Source organism: Lichenostomus cassidix, chromosome 5 (genome assembly GCF_008360975.1).
Source record: "Lichenostomus cassidix isolate B80296 chromosome 5, HeHo_3.0, whole genome shotgun sequence".
NCBI classification, from domain to species: domain Eukaryota; kingdom Metazoa; phylum Chordata; class Aves; order Passeriformes; family Meliphagidae; genus Lichenostomus; species Lichenostomus cassidix.
Genome location: NC_139486.1, coordinates 56,959,806 through 56,979,999, shown reverse-complemented (window position 1 = coordinate 56,979,999; position 20,194 = coordinate 56,959,806). Strand labels below are relative to the sequence as shown.

General features: G+C 39.9%; 1 protein-coding gene across 3 annotated transcripts in view; it reads right to left on the bottom strand.

The window, feature by feature from the left end:
- The window catches only part of NAV2 (neuron navigator 2), a 194,214-nt gene that overhangs the window by 16,496 nt on the left and 157,524 nt on the right, over window positions 1-20,194 (bottom strand). For all 3 annotated transcript variants that reach the window (XM_085063238.1, XM_085063239.1, XM_085063241.1), the window contains 10 exons: window positions 19,028-19,072; window positions 16,727-16,887; window positions 14,346-14,534; window positions 8,999-9,051; window positions 7,732-7,755; window positions 7,550-7,624; window positions 4,340-4,423; window positions 3,764-3,875; window positions 3,289-3,434; window positions 593-765 (listed from right to left, as the gene is read on the bottom strand). In XM_085063238.1, coding sequence (XP_084919364.1) covers window positions 593-765; window positions 3,289-3,434; window positions 3,764-3,875; window positions 4,340-4,423; window positions 7,550-7,624; window positions 7,732-7,755; window positions 8,999-9,051; window positions 14,346-14,534; window positions 16,727-16,887; window positions 19,028-19,072 — 1,062 coding nt within the window. The remainder of the gene's footprint in view (window positions 1-592; window positions 766-3,288; window positions 3,435-3,763; window positions 3,876-4,339; window positions 4,424-7,549; window positions 7,625-7,731; window positions 7,756-8,998; window positions 9,052-14,345; window positions 14,535-16,726; window positions 16,888-19,027; window positions 19,073-20,194) is intronic.

Below are 20,194 nucleotides of genomic sequence, written 5' to 3'. Positions count from 1 at the left end.
ACAGGGTGGCAGGGGAATGGTTTGACTTGATTTCACAGGTGGCCAAGGAAAGGACCAGGCACAGGTGGCTGGGGAGCTGCAGAAGGAAAGAGGGGTGGATCATCTCCCCTCACCAGGCACAAGCTGTTAGATGAGTTCATCTGTATCACTAAACCACGTGGTCTGATTTCCTTACCTTTATCTGAATTTGCCAACATTACTGGGAATGTATCATGGCAGATTAGTACAGTATGTGCTGTGTTTAGACAAGAGAAACAAAATCTCAGATTTGCCCTGGTTTGTTTAATTAACAGCAAGAGATCCAATGAGGTTGGTACCTCAAGGTCACTCTGGTTATAAATATTCTTGATACTCAGTACATTCTGCTGAGAGAGCAACCCAATGAAATATTTACACTTCAGTACTGACGCAATGATTTTTGGCTTCCTGGACACTAATGTAAAGGTACTGAGTTGGGAGTCAGCTCACATATCTTTAATAAACTCTCTGAATACATAAATTCAGCATTTCTGCCCTCTGCCTTTCCTCTACCAATGCAGCAAGATGCCTTCCAAGCCATTTTCTGTCTAAAAATTAAGAAAAAATGACTTACAGGGAATTGGAATGGGAAGCTCTCAGCAGTGGTGTTGAAACAGTGGTGGTGTGGTGGGGAAGCTTTGGTGAGGAAGGCAAGGAAGAGTCAGTCATCTCCTCAATGTCTGAATGAGAAGATGCTGACTTGGGAGATTTCTTTTTCCCAAAAGCTTGCTTGAAGGAGCTGCGTAACTGGAAAAAACAAGACCACAGCAGCAGGTACATCATTGAAAGTGAAACCAGGCAAAAGAAGACACAAAATAAAAACCCCTAACATGCAAATACTCCAAAATGCTACAGCCATACTCACATACATACAGTAAGACAGGTGAAAAATACAAAAAGCTTCTTCTCCTTAACTATTTTATCAGATTAATAAGGTCAATAGGAGTGGCTATGAATGCTTCCTAATTTTTTAAGAACTATTTGACAGCAAACTCTGCTCAGCGCAGCAAGCCTTTGCAGCGGGGTGGTGCCAACTTGCAGCTGTGCTGGCCCAGGGCCCAGCCCAGGTTAATGATGCTGGGAGGGTTAGTGGTGTCAATGGGGGGTTAGCTTGGTACCTCCGAGTTTAAAGTAGCTCTTCCTTACCTCATTGACCTGCCGGAAGAAGTGCAAGCAAAAGGAAGTGGGGGAAGGAAAAAAGACATGTTTTAACAGATAAAGCCACTGATAAGGGAAGTTTTGGATTTCTAAGACAAACATGACCAATGATTAACAAAGACCAACAGTTACTTTAAAACTGGAACCCTGTATTTTCCAGAACCAGGTGTTTCAAACCACATACAGCCATTTTTTGCATCACCAGACCCCAATGCTCTTAACTATTTAAATTACATTTTCTCCTTAGCTCAGACAGAGTGCTTTGGCTAGGAGCCAAGTTAATAATGTATTTTTCCTTGCAAGAACAGGTATTTCACCCTGTGAAAAGACTGCAACTTCTCTACCTACCTGCAACTAAGAATTAATATTCATGTAATTAAACTGATGTTATCCCAAAGTTACAATTCAACAGTTAGCCCTCAAGAAGCATTTGGACAATGTTCTTAGATATAGGGTTTCACTTTTAGGTAGCTCTAAAAGCTAAACCCCTGTGGAAATCAAGGTTTGGACTTGATGATCCTCATGGTTCCTTTCCCACTCAGGATACTCTATAAACACCTTTTAATGCCATTGCAAATTACATATTGCACACATGCTGGCTTAATATGAGCTGAAAGCTGTTTTTAAACAAGGCAAAGACTCCTACAATGAGAAATGTTGAAAATCTGGTGTTTCAGCTCTGCATGGACAGCTGCATTGCTTCTACATAGAACACAAAGATCCTGGCTGAGAACTGCCTCAGCACTGGTGGAATAAAGAATGTGTGAATCAGATTCAACTCACATACATTTCTCAGTAGTGTTTTAATTTCCAATCTTCATTTCACAGCAATGACATACTCATTTTTAATAGCAACATAAAAATACTTCCCTGTTTCTTCTACTTCATGAAAACTTAATTTATTTATCTTTATAATAAGGAAATGTTCCCTTAATCTTCTTTAAAAATAGTTATCTGATGAATAAGAAATACAGGCTGATGTAGGACCATATCCACTAGATTACATTAACAAAGAATAGAAGCTAAACAAGAATTTAAAAACTGTTTGTCTTAACCTAACCTCAAAAGTTTTGTGTCACAAACTAAGAGTCACTAAAAATTTAAAAGTTACAGCAATCTACTTTATCTATAACTAATGTATAATCCAGCACAAGATGGATTTGGAGAAATGTTATTTCCATTCACCCAATTATTTAAGGGGGAGAGTGGAAATGCTTCTGTTGTGAAGCAGCTGGCAATACCACAAGATACCAAAATAAAACCACTGGGATAAGAGAGAAATAAAACCAAGAACTTATTTTTTACAGTTCAGGAGTCTTATCAACACTTCTGAGAGGATTTTGTGCAAATACAAATGAAGCTTTTACCAGCTCTAACCACATTTTGCATCTCTACAGATTTATTTGTACACCCAAAAGATCCAGGGAGACTTAAATTCAGTGGGAAGAAAGGGGTGGATTGCTTTACTGGCTACAATAAAGGATCTAGGGACTTCAGTCCAAACTACAGTCAGACTAGGTCACTAAGGCACTTATGGTCTAATTGAAAATGGAGTTGAAGATAAAGTACCTTTCCTCCAGTACAGGGTACCTTGTACATAGTACATGATGAGCAAAGAAGGAAAAATGGGAAATGACAGGTAAGTATTGCAAAACCTTCCAAAAGAGATGTCCATCATGAAAAATTTTTAAAAGATAGGAATTTTTTTAATATTATCCTTAGAACTCCATGTGTTTAATACGTTCACTCACAAGAAAGCCCTATGAGGCCAAAAGAAGAGGCAAGAATTACCTTCTTTTGTGCATTTGTTTTACTTTAACGACACCATGGCACGTTTTCCTTAAGGACACTCCTTTAGCCAGAACTGATCTTTGACAGCTGTTTCCAGTTTAAGACTGGCCTTTTGGCTGTCAAGCTAAAATCCAATCCTATGCAGAGTCAACACTTACAGCTCAATGCAGCCTTCACAGGAGAGTTTACCCAGGATTTAAGCAGTGCACAGTCCTTGTGCTCACCTGCTGCACCAGGCAGGAAGGAGCAGCTGGGCAGATTTCACCGTGCATATCCTGACAATTCCACATAAACCTCAACAGTCTGCTCAAACACACTCACCCAGTTCTTCCTCTTCTTTTTCTTGGAGTCACTCTCGATGTTGCTGCCCACGCTGGAGTGGCTGGTGGCACTGTTAATGCTGGAGACACTGTCTGAGGAGTGCTGCCTGCGGATCCGTAGGTCTGTGGGCTGAGCAGCTCCAGGACCTGGAGATCAGTGCAGCCAGTGTCAAAATTATTGGGGAAATATGATGTATGGTATTAATCAGGCAATCCTAAAGAAGCATTTAGGGAAACCTGCACTCTGACAATCACATATCCCAGTGGATGCATATTTCAAACCTTTGCTTCTCATGACAATATTAAAATCTGAGATGCTTCCAACTTTCCTTCAGCTATTTATCCCAGTGTGAATTACTGGGTTACTCTGGTTTCTGGGTGACTCTGATGGTTACATCAGTCAGACCTCTGACATCAGAGGACTGAAGTCTCCCTGGAGAGCTCTGGGGTCTCTGCATGTGGTGCTTGTCTCTCACCTTTGCAGTTGAGCTCAGGTGTGTTGATGACTCCATTGATGGCAGCCTGAGCAGCAGCATTTTGTTTCTTCAGCAGTTCAATTGTCTTCCTTAACTCGTTCAGTTCTGAATCCTTGAATAAGGAAAAAAAAACACCTCAACAGGGTGCAAAACAGCTTGGATAGTATGACACAAAAAATGTATGTATTCTGTAATGGAGAAATAATGTCTATTCAAGTATACTGCCCAAAACCCCAATGCTGCCAGTCTTGTATTTTCCTTGGTGTTTCTCTCCCTGCCCATGTATGGATGCATTGGGATGAAATATATTACAGAAATATGCAAAATTGAAGACTTGTGTCCAAAGCAACAATCTATAGGAATAACCTGGTCAGTTGCCACAAAATCCCAGTGCAGAAAACAAGTCTTACACATAAATTTTTTATTACATCTCACTCTATCACCACGATTGAGGGAACTAAGGCAATATATGCATGTGACTTTTATTTATCCCCCACACAACTACAGAAGGAGCATGACCAACAGTGCTGGAAACAGAAATGAATGAATGAATTGCCCAATGTTTTTGAAGCTTGCCTTTTGCTCTGCTGTCATGGTCAGGCTCTGCAGTCGGATCGTCATGTTCCCCAGGCTCTGCTCAAATGCTGCCACCAGGTGAGCCTGAAACCAAACCACACAGGAGGGCTTTGCTCTCTTGTCCCAAACAAGACCATTTCTGCAGGTTTTTAATCAGCCCACCCACTGCATGGCACAGTTTGTTGTGTAAATGGTGTGGAGAAAACAACACTGGTTAGAAAAGGTCAAATGAGCAGCACATGTTATGGACATACCTGCCAACCATAAAACATATAGCAAGTTTTATGAGAGAAAAGTCAGGCAGAAACTTCCCTCCAACAAAAGCACTGTTTTCCTTGTGGATATCTAAGGCAAAAGGAGGGGGGATGTTTTCCCTGTGCTACCCCACCAGGAGAACAGATGCTTTACCAGCTGATATACCCACATCTAATGCAAAGACTTCTCAAATTTTTCAGTGCACCTTGCTTCTAACCAAGGTCAGCTTGCTACATAGCATCCCAAATTCCGGGTGCTTGGCCAATTACCCTTCTTTTCTTTTCCCACTGAAAGAAAAAATTATTTCTCTGTGCTTCTTGGGAGGAGAATGTTGAATCCTTCCCCCAGGAAGCATGGAGAACACAGAGCCTGTTACAAGAAAGACATCAGCTAGGAATTGAAAATGGCTGAGAAGCAAAGGGAAGGAAAAGTAGATAGAGAAGATGGAAAAGAACTTAAGAAATTATTTCTAGAGCCATGACATGGCATGTTTTATGGGAATGCATATGCATGTGCACACAAAACTGATCACAGGCATTTTTCAATTTATATATATAGAATGTATCTCATTAGCCATAATAATCTACATTAACCACAGAAAACAGTAGTTTTATTTATCTACTAAAAACAATTCTATATGCAAAATGATGAGTAAAACTGTGAAATCTTTCCAAGCAGAAAAGGACATTTTCTCACCTAAATAAATATAGAATAGCAAAACCTTTCAGGGAGCTATTCCAGACTCATTCAGCAGCAGCACACAGTTGACTTATCCTAAATAACTGTTCTCACATCCACAATGAAAACAAACATGAGCAGTACAATAACATGGGGATGTGCAGCTCTCATTCCCATCAGCCCCTATGAAAATAAGCAGAGCTGAGACTGTGAGAAAATGGCAAAAAGTAATTCAAAACCTAACACTACACACGTAGGAAAAGCTAAATATTTATTTTAAAAACACAGAGTGCACAGCTTCTGTTGGGGAGGATGAACAGGGAATGACAAAGCTGATATTCAGGGATCCTCAGCAATACTTATCAAAAGCCAAAAATAAATGGGCAAGCAGGCCTGCATGGATTAATAACAGGATACAAACCCTTAATGCTTTGACCTGAGCCTTAAAAAACAGTTGCTTTTCAAAACCGGATCTTGCAATGATTCCTATCTCAAAATTGTTCAGTGAGCTATGGAAAAAAAAGTATCTTCCCTTTCTAGTTGGAGCAAACTGTTTTCAAATTTATGCCCTTAATGGCTTGAGAAGCATCAACAACTGCAGTGTCTATGCATGGAAATTCAGGGGAAAAAATTAGAAATTCAAGAGATTAATATGAATTGCCCAAATTTTAATTGCCTTTCATTAAAGGAATCATGTCTAGAGGAAAAGTCCAAGCATGTTAACTAACAGCATTTATTAGTCTTAATTTTTTTGGGAACAGACCTTGCCTTTTACATGGGAAAAGCCAATGTTCCCTGAAAAGAGGTGGCTAGAGACTGAAATGTATTACTAGGACAGTTGGTAATTTGCCAGATCAGGGGCAGAACCAAGTCTAAAAAGTTTAAATCGCATAAATAAAACACTGCAGAATTTTAGCAAAATGAACTAAGCAAAAAGAATTTTTTTTGAGAAAAGCTCACAACAAAAAGCTGCAAAAAACCAAATGACCCCAATCCAAACAAGAAGGTACAGGAGTGTACATTAAAAACTATTCTCCACAAAGAGAGTGGTAGTGAGCACACAGAAATTGCTGGGCAAATGAAGAGCAGCTGGGGCAGGCAGTGAGCAGCTTGTACTGCTCCCTGCTCTTGGAGACAGCCCAGTGACCCTGAACTGTGTGAAGGAGAATGCAATAAAGCCAAGGCACAGCCAAATGAGCTGCTCAGCTGACAAGTTCTTTGTCTGAAGGACACAAGCTGGGTTATTTAACAACATCATTAAAAATGAGTGCAAGAGAACCTGGTCCTGCTTTCTCACATGGGAAAGGAGCTTCTGGGGGAAAAGCAACTGTGATGCCTGCAGTGAACACCACAGATTTCCCCTGAACCTTTCCTGTGATACTGCTCAGGGGAAACCTGTCCTTTGCTGCCCCAAGTTTTGCATTCCCCCTGTTCAGAGAGCAGATGGACAGGAATGTCCCCTTCAAGCAGCACATATTCTGGTGTTTATCCATTCCCATAGACCAGGATGTCAGTATGATCTGACCTGCTGACTATTCATCTGCAGCTTATTTACTCTACAACTGCTTATTTTCCTTGCAAGCTTCTGTGTTGCAGATCTCTGCTATCTGTGCCTGCAGCACAGAACACACAAATAAACTTGCTCAGGGTCATACAGTATTGCCTCAACACCTCCTGGATTCCAATTTTTTTTTCTGCCCCCAATGTCTTAAATTACTTATCCATCAAATTCCTGAAAGGAACAAGCAGAAGTATTGTCTACACTGACTGAAAGTGAGGTATCTCTATTCTTCAGGCTTAATTTTAAATTAAGTTTCCAGAGCCCCTTATATCACTATTATCTATCACACCAGTAACCCACATCTTTATGCAACAGAAAATAGAATGCATTTCAGTCCAAGTTTCTATTAACTTTTACTCCTATCAAGTATAATCTTTATCTGTATCTCATCCCATCCAAATGTCAAATGAAGATACTATTTATAAAAAAAAAGACCCTATCTTCAATGATTTTCTCAGGACCCTAAGGTGGCTCACATATATATAAAGCTGAATTTATGTTGTATCTCAGTTTTTAAAGAAAGGCATAAGATAATTTAGTGGGGCAGAGGATGTTATTTTTATCCCACTCATGCATGCAGTTATTTCTTTAAACACATCACTAATATGAACTGAATGTTATACACATGACATCTTTTTGTCACTTCAAACACCTGGGTGGTAACTGTTGCATTAAATGCATCCCAGGTCAATGTTTGTTCTCAGAGCTGTACTCACGTTAGCAGTCAACTGAGTTGTCAGAGCTGACACTTTTTCCTGGGATGCATCCAATTCTCTCCGTAGCTTGCGAATCTGGGGGTTTCAAGAAAACACTTCAGTGCATCATAACAAGGAGAAATAAAACAGCAAGACACACAAGGCAGAGTAATTTCTGCTTGTCAAAGAGGAGGTGCTCTTACCTCTGACTGGCACTTCTCTTCAGGCTGTAAAATAAAAGGAAATATGTGAGGATATTACAGCATAACCAGCCTGACAAATTTATGCAAATTCCCTTTGTATTTCACAAACTCTAATGTGAATTCCTCATTTCGGATTCCCACATCCATATTCAGTCTAATTGAATCTCCTAATTTATTTACCCTTCAAGAAAAAGAAAACAGGCTGGTGGTGAGGTACTTCCTGCTGCAAGGAGGAATTTGGGCTCCACCTCCCAGCCTGCTGACCAGAGCACCTCTGATGTGAATTGTGGAAGGGTGAAGTCCTGGCTCTGAAGAACCAGGACTGCTACACAGCTTGGCTGATGCCAGGCAATTCCCTTCATCCCACACTCAGCTGTCCATGAGAAAGAGGCCACATTTCTGCATTCCAGAGAGATGTGAAAAACAAAAAAAAAAGCCAAATTCCTCCAGCCTGGGTGCTGCCTAGGCAGTGTGGTGATGAAAAAGTGACACACAGCCAGCTGTGAGGGTGACAAGGGGATGTCCTGAGCATCCACTGCGGTCAGCAAGATCAAATTATGGCCACTATGGCCTGTTTCTAACCAAAGTTATCAACTGAAAAATAGTATGTGGTAGGAAGTGACACACTCCACTGGCCCTAAGTAACCATGGCCACTGCCAGCCACCAGGAAAATCACACCCCAACTAAACACACTACTGGGGCCACTTGTGCAGCAAGCACACAAACCAAAAGCCCAGAGGACTCCCCTGTATTTTCAAACTCCACTAAGCCTTATTTTAGGATCAGATAACAGAAATGAATACATGCTTGTGGAGAAAATGTAACTGGCACAGTGAATAAATGGCCTTTTTGGAATTATTAATATTAATGAAGGAGCGAACTCAGATTTCTTTAGTGGCAAATCATTGATACAAGGATGGGATGACTTTATTCAGCAAATTTTGGGATTTTTTAAGTAATGGAGTTCAAATCTCCTCATATCTACTGAGGTTCTTTGTAGCAAAACCTACTTAGCACAGCATAAAATACTGATTCAAAGAGTCACTGGCTGCTTTTAGGCTATTGAAGTCTGTGTTTAATGAGGATACTGCTAAATATCCACAGGCATCCTTATGAACATCAACATTTCTTTCCTAGCTAGCATTCAGAACACTGTCAGATGAAAAGTTGTTTTTAACTCCTCCTTGAATGGCAAGATCAGCACAGTTAAGACCTGCCAATTCAATAGTTTTGATTAATAAGTAAACTTCATTTCATTATACTCACTGTGGAATAAATAGATGATGTACTGGACACCAGAGAGAGAGAAGAACCATGCACTAAAGGAAAGAAAACAAACACAGTGAATATAAATGCACTAACCACAGAGTGGAATCATCATAAATCATCCACTGTCAACCAGCAACCTGCTGAAGAAATACTTTCACAAATTTCATCATCCATCATAAACTTGTATTATTGCACCAGTAACGGGTGATACAATCCATAAACTTGGACTTGGTAAAGCTGCTTTAAAATCCTCATAGTATTTGTTAGTTTGGGAAAATGAGGAGTGGTCAAGAACGTTAAAGAAGTTTTGATGAAGATTTGTTCAGAAGTAACCATTTCTCTGGACAGTTTATCTTAAAATTCTTGCAAAAGGGCTTACTCTAGATTAAAAAAACCCTAAGGAATCAACTGAAATGCAGAAGGGATTACAAAAATTAATTGAATTATTAAATCTTCAGTTTCAGATGAGACTGAGGGGGTTGGTTGGTTTCTTTAAGCAAGCAGACCTGAGAGGACCACAACACTCAGCTCCAGTGTGTAACCAGGAGCTCCAGGAGAAGTGGAGCACCCAAGATAAAATTTTTGCATTTAAATTCAGTAAAGGAGATACATATACACTGATGGCCTAGATGATCTTCAGAAGTCCCTTCCAACCCTGACTATTCTGTGATTCTCAAGGTTATTACCATCACTCAGGCATCAGGATTTACATATAAATATAACATCATTTCATTCTTTATTACTCTAGTGAAAAAACATACCTGAAGCTATTATTTCTGCTACTGAAACATGCAAAATTACTTTTTCTTTAATTTTATTTTTGGAAACAAAATAGATTGAACTGAAACTTTCATTGAAAATTCAGGGAACCGAATACAAATCATATGAAATAGTGTAAAATCACTTTTTCTTTCTTCTAAATCCTCCAGCCAAAAAAAAAAAAGAAGTTTAGAAAAGCTGCCATTTTGCTCTAATTACCTACTGCAATTCTACATTCATAATAAAAGGGCTCTGCTTTCCCACTGACATTATATCCTAAGGCTACACTGGAAAGAGAAGTAAACAAGGTCTAAGTCGGCTTCTGAAGGAATTTAAGACAATTTAAAAAAACCCACAAGAAAGTCAAAAACCCTCACACCCATTCGCTTTCTCTGGGTAATCATATTTTCAATTAAAATGATCTTTCTGGTTAGACATTAAGGACTGTAGTGCATTAAGAACATCAAAATAATGAGTGTGAGTCAGAGGCAGGCTTTGTCTAATCGTGTGCTCCAGCCCTGGCTGCAACCACAGCCCATGGTGACTGAAAAGAATGAAAAGAGGAGAGAAATACACAGTGATTATTCCCCAGGTACATCTTTGCACCTTCTGGGAATCAGCAGAGATGGAAATTCCGGGGATGGAAACTGCAGTCAGAACATTTCTTTTGCCTGCTGTGACCTCTCAACCATTAACTCGCTTAACTGCTTCTGAATGCACTCACACATTTTGTCTGTAACAAAAAAATTCCCTTGTGTTTGGACATGTAATTCTTTGCAGTTGTTTTAGGCTTGCTGCTGAATCAGTCAGTGAAGGAATGGATAACCAACCTCTTTATAATGCACCAAATTACATGTATGTCCCTTCAGCCATCATTCTCCAAGCTGAAGATTCCTATTTCAACTTTCTTTGTGTCACAGATGTTCTGCACTTCTCCCTTTACTTGCAGTTTTCCCTCAGGACTGGCTTTTTCAGGATGGAAAGCCTGAAGTGAGGCAATATTGCACAAGGCCACAAACAGACTCAGGCAGGGAATATATTATTTTTTTCTGGTCTGCCTCTCTATTCTTCCTTGGTGCATTTTTCACTAATAGAGATGTAGCCAAAAAAAAGAACCACACCTGCTGGCCAGAGAGCTAACAGAAGTCTTTACAATGGATTTGGTCACACACATCTTTGATTTAGCATCAACTGGAATTTTTAAGATCACATTTGGACTTCAAAGGAGGAAAGAAGTCTCAAAATAAATAAAAAAATTAAAAAGGGAAAGAACAAGTAACTCTGGGAATCCTACTCCTGCCTTGTGAAACATCATCATCACATAGAATCACAGATTTATTTAGGTTCCAAAAGACCTCCAAGATCATCCAGTGCACCCATTAACCCTGCATTGCCAAGGCCATCATTAAACTATGTCCCCAAATGCCACATCTACATGGCTCTTAAAATTCCTCCAGGAATGGTGACTCAAGTGCATAATTTGAATGTGTAAAGAATTTCACATTTCTCATTTCAAGGACAATTTGGATCCACAAGGAGTGAAGATACTTGTACAATTTCTTTTTAAAGTATCTGCAGATGGCTACTTGAAGGCTATTTAACTGGGAGCCTGAAGGCAGTTATGCTCCTGATGCAATCCCTGTTTTTTGCAGCCAACATGCATCTGCATGCAGCCTACAAACCCAAATGGGTCTGGAGCTGTTATTTCCAAGCCCTGTAAATGCACAGGCAACCAAGCAGCATTTTTAATGTTAGAAAAGAAAGGGTCTAGCTGTGATCACCTGCCCAGACAGCAGAAAGAACAACTGGTACTGCAGTCAGCAGCACAAAAAAGGAATAAAAATTTATATCCCAACTGCAATTAATTTAATTTTTTTTCTCTCTGGAACCAGTGGCAGCCCAGCTCCTGTGAAAGACCGTTGGCTGGGGAAGTGGGGAAACTGGAGAGCCAAGAGACCACTCAAGTTTTACACTGCAGTTTTCCCCCATGAAGCTCTGGAGAGTTTGGAGGCTGCTCCTGCTGGCATCTCCACAGCCCTGAACCCTGTCTGACACAAGTTATGTCCTGCAAGGCTGACCAACCTTCCAACCTACCTGCTGTGCTGCCAGAGAACATGACTGTACTTAGCACCCAGACAAGAGAAGAAAAGGCTTTCAAGAATAAATCCTGGCCCTGCTGAACTTAATGAGAAACAAATGTCTTGTAATCCTATGTGCTAAGAAATAATTAAGAAGTAGGTTGGTAAGCTTGATTTAAGACCTGGGTTTATACTTCATTGACAGGCTGATTGTATAAAATCAATTTGTTCATTAACCACAAATTTAATTTCTACAATACTTTTTAATCTATTCTCTGAAACTGAAGGCAAATCTCTGCCATATTCAGATTCACTTGATTACCTAGACCTTGTGATTCCCTGAGAAATAAGCAGGAGCTAATAAGCAGGTGACTCCTGCCTTCTCTACAGCCAGGGAAGTGATAGAAGACCTTTCTCCTGAAGACAAAAATACAGAGACTATACCTAAACATTCAATCCATCTGCTGAAATATTATTATCCTTTCAGGTGCAAAAAATTGAGGAAAATCTGAAAGGGATTATCTTCAGCATGTCCACTGTAGGTAAAATTCCTTCCTCAGATACAAAAGTGATATTTTCCAACTACTTTCAAATCCACAACTGAGTGGATTTTTCTTGGACTTCATTTTTATTACTTTTCTCAAATGAATAAAAAGAACTTGATAGAACATTTCACCTCTTTTCAAATGTTCCTTTTCTGGTTATTTTTAACGGTTTGTCCTCAAACATGCAATATTTATTAAATGTTTATCCAAACTAGCCTCTCTCATGGACAAGGATTTCTGAACTACAAGAGAGAGTTGAACCTCCAATGTGCCAAAATGGATTTGCTGCAACCTTGAGCACTGTTAAAGGACTTAGGCCACGATTTTTTGGAGGATGTCTTCAATAAAACCCAAGTAAGTTTTGCTGCAGTAGCTCTGTCAGTAAATCACTGAAGTGTAACACAGATGCAGTGATTCAAGTTCCTTCACAGATTATATTAGGGAACAATTTAGTAAGAGAATGACTGTTCCTCAAGGATGGAACTTGACTGACTAAGCATCTGGCAGCCTCTGACTGATCATGATCATTCAGCTTTCTGAGAGCAAACAAAGGTTAATTCCTGCAATGACCCAGCTTTTAGCTCTACAGCACTACTCTAATGATTTTCAACCCCTAATGAAGATCATCAGCCGTGGACCTCTAAAATACAATTAAATGTTATGACGCTAGGTTGACTAAATTCAGTAACAAATAAATTAATTAATCTTTCTAGAGCCTTATCCAATACACATTTTCTACCTCTTCCAATGGCGAAAAGAATGATGTGATAACTAGAATCCCCAGGAAGGCCCTTTGTGGCTCTCAAAGGCTCCTGCAAGCACTCAAGTGTGGCTCCCATGCATCCCTGGCCCTTGGGGAGCAGCAGTAAAGGGAAGAGCCATCAAAGATTTGTGTGGCCTGTAAAGTACAATCAAGCTCCCAGCGCTTGCCAGAAAGGAGATTTAAGACTCAAAGAGTTAATGGTGAAAGAGTTTCCTATGAACCACTCCACACATAACTTCTCAAAGTGCAATGCTTGAGGATTCTCATGTGTGCTCACAGCTGCTCCTGCTACAGCCACAAGGATGCTTGATCAGCAGCCACCAAACTAAATATTCATTTAGAGGTAAATGACTTTTTCTTATTATATTTACATGGGCTCTTTTTGACAGGTGTGATTGCACGTTGGACAAGATGATGAAGCACTAAAAAGACGAGCCTAAATGTTTCGAATAGCTATTTGGATCCTTTCTTTGGAAGATCTGTGGTATCAAGCCAGGACATTCAGCAGAAATGAGAAGCAAAGACAATTTGAGTACAGATTAAACACTGGAAAAACTACTGGGATAGAAACAGCCCAACTGATATCACTTATCCTGTAAGCAGAACTGTGGAGGTTCAAGTTCAGAATACCTTCAATAGAAGGTATTAATGTTAATGTGCTGACTCCAAACATGAATTTTGAGAATACTATAAATGAAGCACAGGATGTGTTTAAGCAACTTCTTGAACAGTCAAGATCTAGGTACAACACTTATTTCCTGTGTCTGACCAAAGCAACCACTGAATGAACATCATCATTCTCTCTGCTGACAGTGGCAGGACCCAAGGAAATGTCCTGAAGTTGTGCCAGGGAAGGTGTAGGTTGGATATCAGGGAAAGGCTCTTCACCCAGAGGGTGGTTGGACACTGGGGAAGAGGTCACAGCCCCAAGCCTGGCAGAGTTTAATGAGTGCTTGGTAATGCTCTTAGGCACACGGTGGGATTGCTGGGGTGTCCTGGGCAGGGCTGGGAGTTGGGTTTGATGATCCTTGTGGATCTCTTCCAACACTATCCTTCTACAATCAGACCAACCACAACTAAGGTTTTACTTCACGCCGAGCAAGCCGAGTGTGCAATAACCCCCATGCCAACCTGCAAAGCACCACCTTTCAGTGACAACACCCCTTTGGAGCACCCCCAGCAGCAGCACAGCCACTGACCCTCCTCGAAGCCATCACGGAAGGAGCCCGAGCGGCTCATGGTCCTGCTCTTGTCGTCCAGGGACATGGAGCTGTTGCGGAAGCGCGTGTCGCCGTACGGGTCGTAGGGGCCGTCGGCGTTGGACAGGCTGTGTGTTCTCAGCATGCTGGGGTTGGACAGGCTCATCTGGGCTGCACTCGTGGGGCTCGCTGCAAAGGAACCAGCAGACACTCTTTTAGCAGGGGAAACACAGGTTTGCACGCTTGGTTCGCGTGCAACTATCGGCGATTTTCTTTTTTCCTCCCCTGCTTTAAAGTAGGGAGTGTGTCTTAAGACAGGCATTTTTGATATCATCTTCTCCAGGCTTCACTGTTTTTCTAAATTCAATGAATTCAAGTATGAATTCATTGAATTTGGAGCTTGAGTTTCCACATTCAAACCAGGCTGGTGAATGTGAAAACTCCAGTAAAATAAGGTTGTTTTAAACACAGGGTGATATGTCCGTGCTTCTACAAACAAGCTCACTAAGACCCCCTAGACATGAACTAATTAACTCTCATTTAATTTGGAACTGCTCTTCTACAAAAACTAGTATTTCATCTATGGAGAGCAGGACTTACCATCTTCAGAGCTTTCAAGTTCTAAGAAAATGACATTTTTCTACGTATTTAAGCCACAAATGTAAAGGGCTTTATTTTCCTAGTTGCTGAATATTTCAGAACTGTTTCTTTTCACTATGATGTCCTGAGAACTGTAAAATATTAATTTTGCCTTTAAAGCCAATAGTCTCTCAGCCAGTGTTTAGAGCACAAAATGACTACTCCAATTTCACATTTTTCTGAAAGAACTTTTGTGCTAAAATTACACCTGTTATTTACTAAGGATTGGTAAAAATAGAACAAAATCACTGTTCATCTGGCAGGTTCCTCTTTGTGTGCTTTCATTGCCTGTTTCTACAGAGACCATCAGCTGATACAGACTATTGTAGAAGGCAGGATAATTCAGTTTACAGGTACTCAACTTCTGTATCATTTGCTCTTAAATTAAATTAAATGACCCCTCTTGACTCCAGTATCTCCAAGCTCTCTCCTTAAGAACATAGAAAAACATGTTTTCTTTTTTTTTTTTTTTTTGGTGTTCACTGCTGTTTGTGGCCAAATAGCATTTGAAGCTCATTAATACAAATAATCTCCAACACTCTGCATAAAGAGTTAACTTTCTGTGCCCATGACAACACTTCTTGGTTTGTTTTTTTAAATTTCATTAACTTTCCTGACAGTTTGCTAGCTGTTGGAAATGTAGTTATGCTGTGTGTACATTCAGCTGAAATGTTGCAAAATGTCAGTTTATTTAAAGCCACTTATTGAACGTGTTTCTTACCAGAACACTCAAAAAAAGGCCCTGTAATGTCATCACTGCAAATCAAAACTACACTAGAAGTAAGTGACTGTGCAGTCTGCTCCAAATTCACACAAGTAGTTCACAAGTACAAGCTTAACTATTTTGCATGTAATTATTATATATGTTATTATATAGAAGTTATAAAAGTTATATATACTTATTATATACAAGTTCTAAATATAGAAGTTATCATAAACAATATATTTATTTTAAATAATAATATTAATTATTATGGAGGGGCTTCTGAAAGTCACAAACAAGCAGAAAATGCCTGTTCAATGCAGTACTTTCCAAATGTCACTTAAAGACAAAATTTACAAACCTAAATTGCAAAGGTATTTAAGTCATATTTAACCAGCCCACCAGAGATGAGCACCACTAGCACTTTAAATTAGGTTATTTCAACTGCTGATAGGGCAAACTAAAACCTGCAGTGCTTCCTGGATCCTGTCAATCAACTATCATTGTTTCCTTCACTTAAAATGTGTTTCTGAATGAAGTTAAGTGAAGGCATGGCAGTTTTTCTGACTTAAAAACTCCCCTGACTCCTATCTATTGCTTCAGATTGAGCTTTCTGAAGTTTTTCCAACAAGCCACTTGAAAAAGACATACAAAGAGAAAATATCAAACTGATGAGAGTGGCACATATAGCAGGAAACAAGTTGGGATTTCAGAGAATTATTACTACACAGCAGGCAACATCTTAGGTCCTTTAAGCACCCCAAGGTGTGATATTAACCAACAGCACTACTGAACAGCTCACAATTTCTAGTAAGGAATCTGATTACTCCCAGAGAAGGAGTTTCAAAGTTCCTGCAAGCATGGCACCTTTGGGCATACGAGATGATAATGCTAATTAGTCACACTCCTTCCAATGAAAGCACTTCCTCAGGTTCAGTGTGGGGCTTGGAGCTGCTGGAGGAAAATTATATTTTGTTAACATGCTGTTTTCAGGACAAACAGTGCATGGCTGTGATTATTCAAACAGATAATTATTCACCCAGCTGCGAGAAGTTAAATCTAGTTCCAGAGGGTGATGTTATGCTGGATCCAGATGAAAATGGAGAATTGCCAGCAGTATCCTGCAGTCCTCCTGCTGAATGGGACCGGAGCCATTCTTTGGCATCCTCTTGACTGCGGAGCTGGGAGGATGGAGTATACCTGCAAAAACAAACAGGTTTCTCACAATGAACTCGGAGATTTATTTCATTCTTTTGTTTAAAAAAAAAAAAATAACAACCATGAAATGTCACAAGACTTGGCGAGGGAGAGAGAGAAAGAAAAATGGAAGAATCCTCACATGGAATTAAAGGATTAAATTATAGACACCCAACAAGAGTTCTGAATTAAGGAGATGCTCCAAGGTGTTCCAAGCTGTTCCTAATTAATTTCACTTCTGTTTGGGGAAAAAAACCAAACCACAAACTTCTTTCCTATGGCTTCAGTAGTAACCAAACCAGAGTGAACCAAAAGTTACAGGTTGAAGTTGTGCAGTATGGCACTACAGGATAAAATGTAGTGTGTGTTACATCAGATGATTTAAAAATAAAGCTGTAACTTGGAAAACCTTTCCTTAAGTTATGCCAAAATTCCATCACTATTTAAATATTTTGGTGCATCGCTAGCTGACTTTTTGTGATTCTCACCAAATTCAAGTCAACAAAGCCATTATCAGGATTTTTTCCAACAGGTTATGGCCCAATATTTCATATTCCAGAGACATTAATATATGCCCTGTGGAGGTGTATCCCACTTAGCTCAAAACTAACAGCATTAAATCATCATACAGTCTTTTCTGAAGGCAATGAAAACAGCAGAAACTTGGTCTATGCCAAGATCAGTGGCAAAACACCCGCTGGCTTCAGCTTAAGCTTGATTTATTGTGTCTGAAAAATAGGTATGTCAGGACAGGTGTGATGTGAGCTACGTGATAAGGTGCAGATATCAACAGCCAGAGCATCATGGAAACACTTGTCTGCTGATGGAATTCAGTGTCTCTCTTAGGCTATGCCATTGCCTTTGGACAGGGATTTATGAGTTACTAGCACTCCTTCCAAAAATTTGGAGCCTGTTATTAGCTGATAGTATCTGTTTAATTAATTTGATTCCCTTCAAGTAAATACCCTACAGTAAGATGTCACTTATTAAGAGTATTTTAAATCAATGAGAAGACTACAATAATTTAAAAACTCACACTGCTTTCCAAAGATACTTTCATTCTTCTGCTTATGCCTCAACACTTCAGCAGCAGCCCCTGACAATCTGCATCTCTTAAACTTTGCATATAAATCAGTTTATTAAGAAAGGTGCTTTAAGCAGTCATGTTAGCTTAACCCACTACAGATTTATTTTTATTTTCAGCATTAATACCTACCTCTTCAGCACTCAAATGATTTGGTCTTAAAAGAGAGTCTTTATTTATCAGGGACATACTTGAGGACCACAGAAACATTAAAACAAATTGCCATTTTAAGAAAGGCTTTTAGAACTCAGCTTCATGGGATGAGGCTGCTGTGAAGAACAACTTGCATAGCACAGAGGAAGTCACAGCTGCAATTCCAAGGCATCACCTCAGAGATCCCAGAAGCTGCATTAAGCAATTTGGAAGTTGCAGTTTCCTAAATTGTCTAAGATACTTTCTGTAAATTCTCTAACACTTAAAGCATTTAATTAACATAGATAACGCTCATTATCTGGCTAAAATTGCTTGTATCAGTGAAAAAAATTAAATTTTCTACATCACAGATACACAAAATATATGAAAAGGCAACTGCTGAAAGTTTGCTTGAGGATTTTTTTTGTTTTTTTCGAGGAGAGTAGAGCCCTACATATTTAGGTATTCTGAAGCAATTAAAAAAAAAAAATTAGTATGTCCAATTTCATTCTGAAAGATTTGGCATGATCTTGTAAATGTTTTCAATTTATGTAACAACACCAAGGCTCCCAGAGTTAAAACAATCTCAGGTCATTCCATGTAACAGCCGCAGAAAGAGCAACATTACTGCTTTTAAATCAAGCCCAGGGATGGCTTGAGATGCCTTTCAGCAACTCAGCCAGCAAAAGCCACAGTTCTTGCTCAAGCAGAGAAGCCACTGGATGAAAAAAGCACAGTTGTCAATGGCCTCCTTTGAGGATTGAAAGAAAGAAAGCAAGAAAGAAAGAAGGGAAGAAAGAAAGAAAAAGAAAGAGTATTGTTGCCACCTCTTGCAAACTGCGACCATCACCACGAGCCACAACAGAAACACAAAGCAAACTCCAAAGCCACCACAAAAGATGTTAAACCACGTGGAAACACCAATACCTGAGTCCCTTCTTAGGCAAAGTGTTCCTATCAAGATGTGGGTCGCTGCAGAAAAGTTAAAAGAAAAGAACTTCAGAGAAGAACAAAAGGGAAGGAGTGAGATCAGGACGAAGGACGCACAAACATCTGCATCACCTTTCCAGAGGAAAAGGTGCTGGGGCCTCCCTACAGAGACATGCACAGCCCTCCTCACCAGGTGGGGTTTGCACAAACATGCAGCTGGTACCATGCCAATGAACCACATCTGTCCACAACCTCACCTCACTGTTTCTCCTACCCACATTGAACAAAAATGGCTCTTTCAACATCAAATGGGGGGTTAAAAATAGGCTTTTCAGCAGGCTGTTGGTAAAACTTGATGGGAATCTTCAATTCCAAAGCACCTTCCCATCATTTCTTTCAGCAGACACCATTTAGGGAATGCAGCTAATTACCATACAGAGGTATTAAACCCAGACTATTTAAATTTTCAAATCTTAGTTCCATTAGACAAGTAAAATGGATGGATTAGTTACCCAAAACTCAACTATCTCAATTTCTGTTTTACAACTGATGAGCAGAGCCTGTTGATTTGTTTTTAAAGAAAACATTCCCATGTTTAAGTAAATTAATTAAGTGACAACCCTTATAGCTAAGTTACAGTACGGGACTGATTAAAATTACATCAGTGAGCAAAAGTGAGCTAGAATGTTTAGATTCGTGTCATCTTTTCCTAACTTTAGCACTCATTGGCACAAGGATGAATGTACCCAAGTCCCTGGAACACACTCATGAGCCAAGCTGCAGTAAGAGACTGACAACACTGAATGACACAGGGACTTCACGACAAGAAGGACAGGCCAGAAAGGCAGTGGGAAAAGCAGCATGCCAGAGGAATGCTGAAATGCTAGTGAGAGTTTAGATTCGTAGGGAAAAAAAAGAAGGGCATGGTTTTCAAATTGCCTTTGGCAAAGAAATGAAGGGGGGGAATAACACCCCCCTCAAAGCAAACAATGTTCCCAGAAACAAGAGCAACACCAAAACCATGCCAACTCTGCTGTATGCCACTCTCCAGATTGGTTTGGGTGGATAGATGGGTGTTTGCAGGGACTCTCACTGGCATGTCTTTGTGTCAGTTCACACCTGGATGATGAACAGAGCACTCAACTGAGCACAGTCTGGCACAAA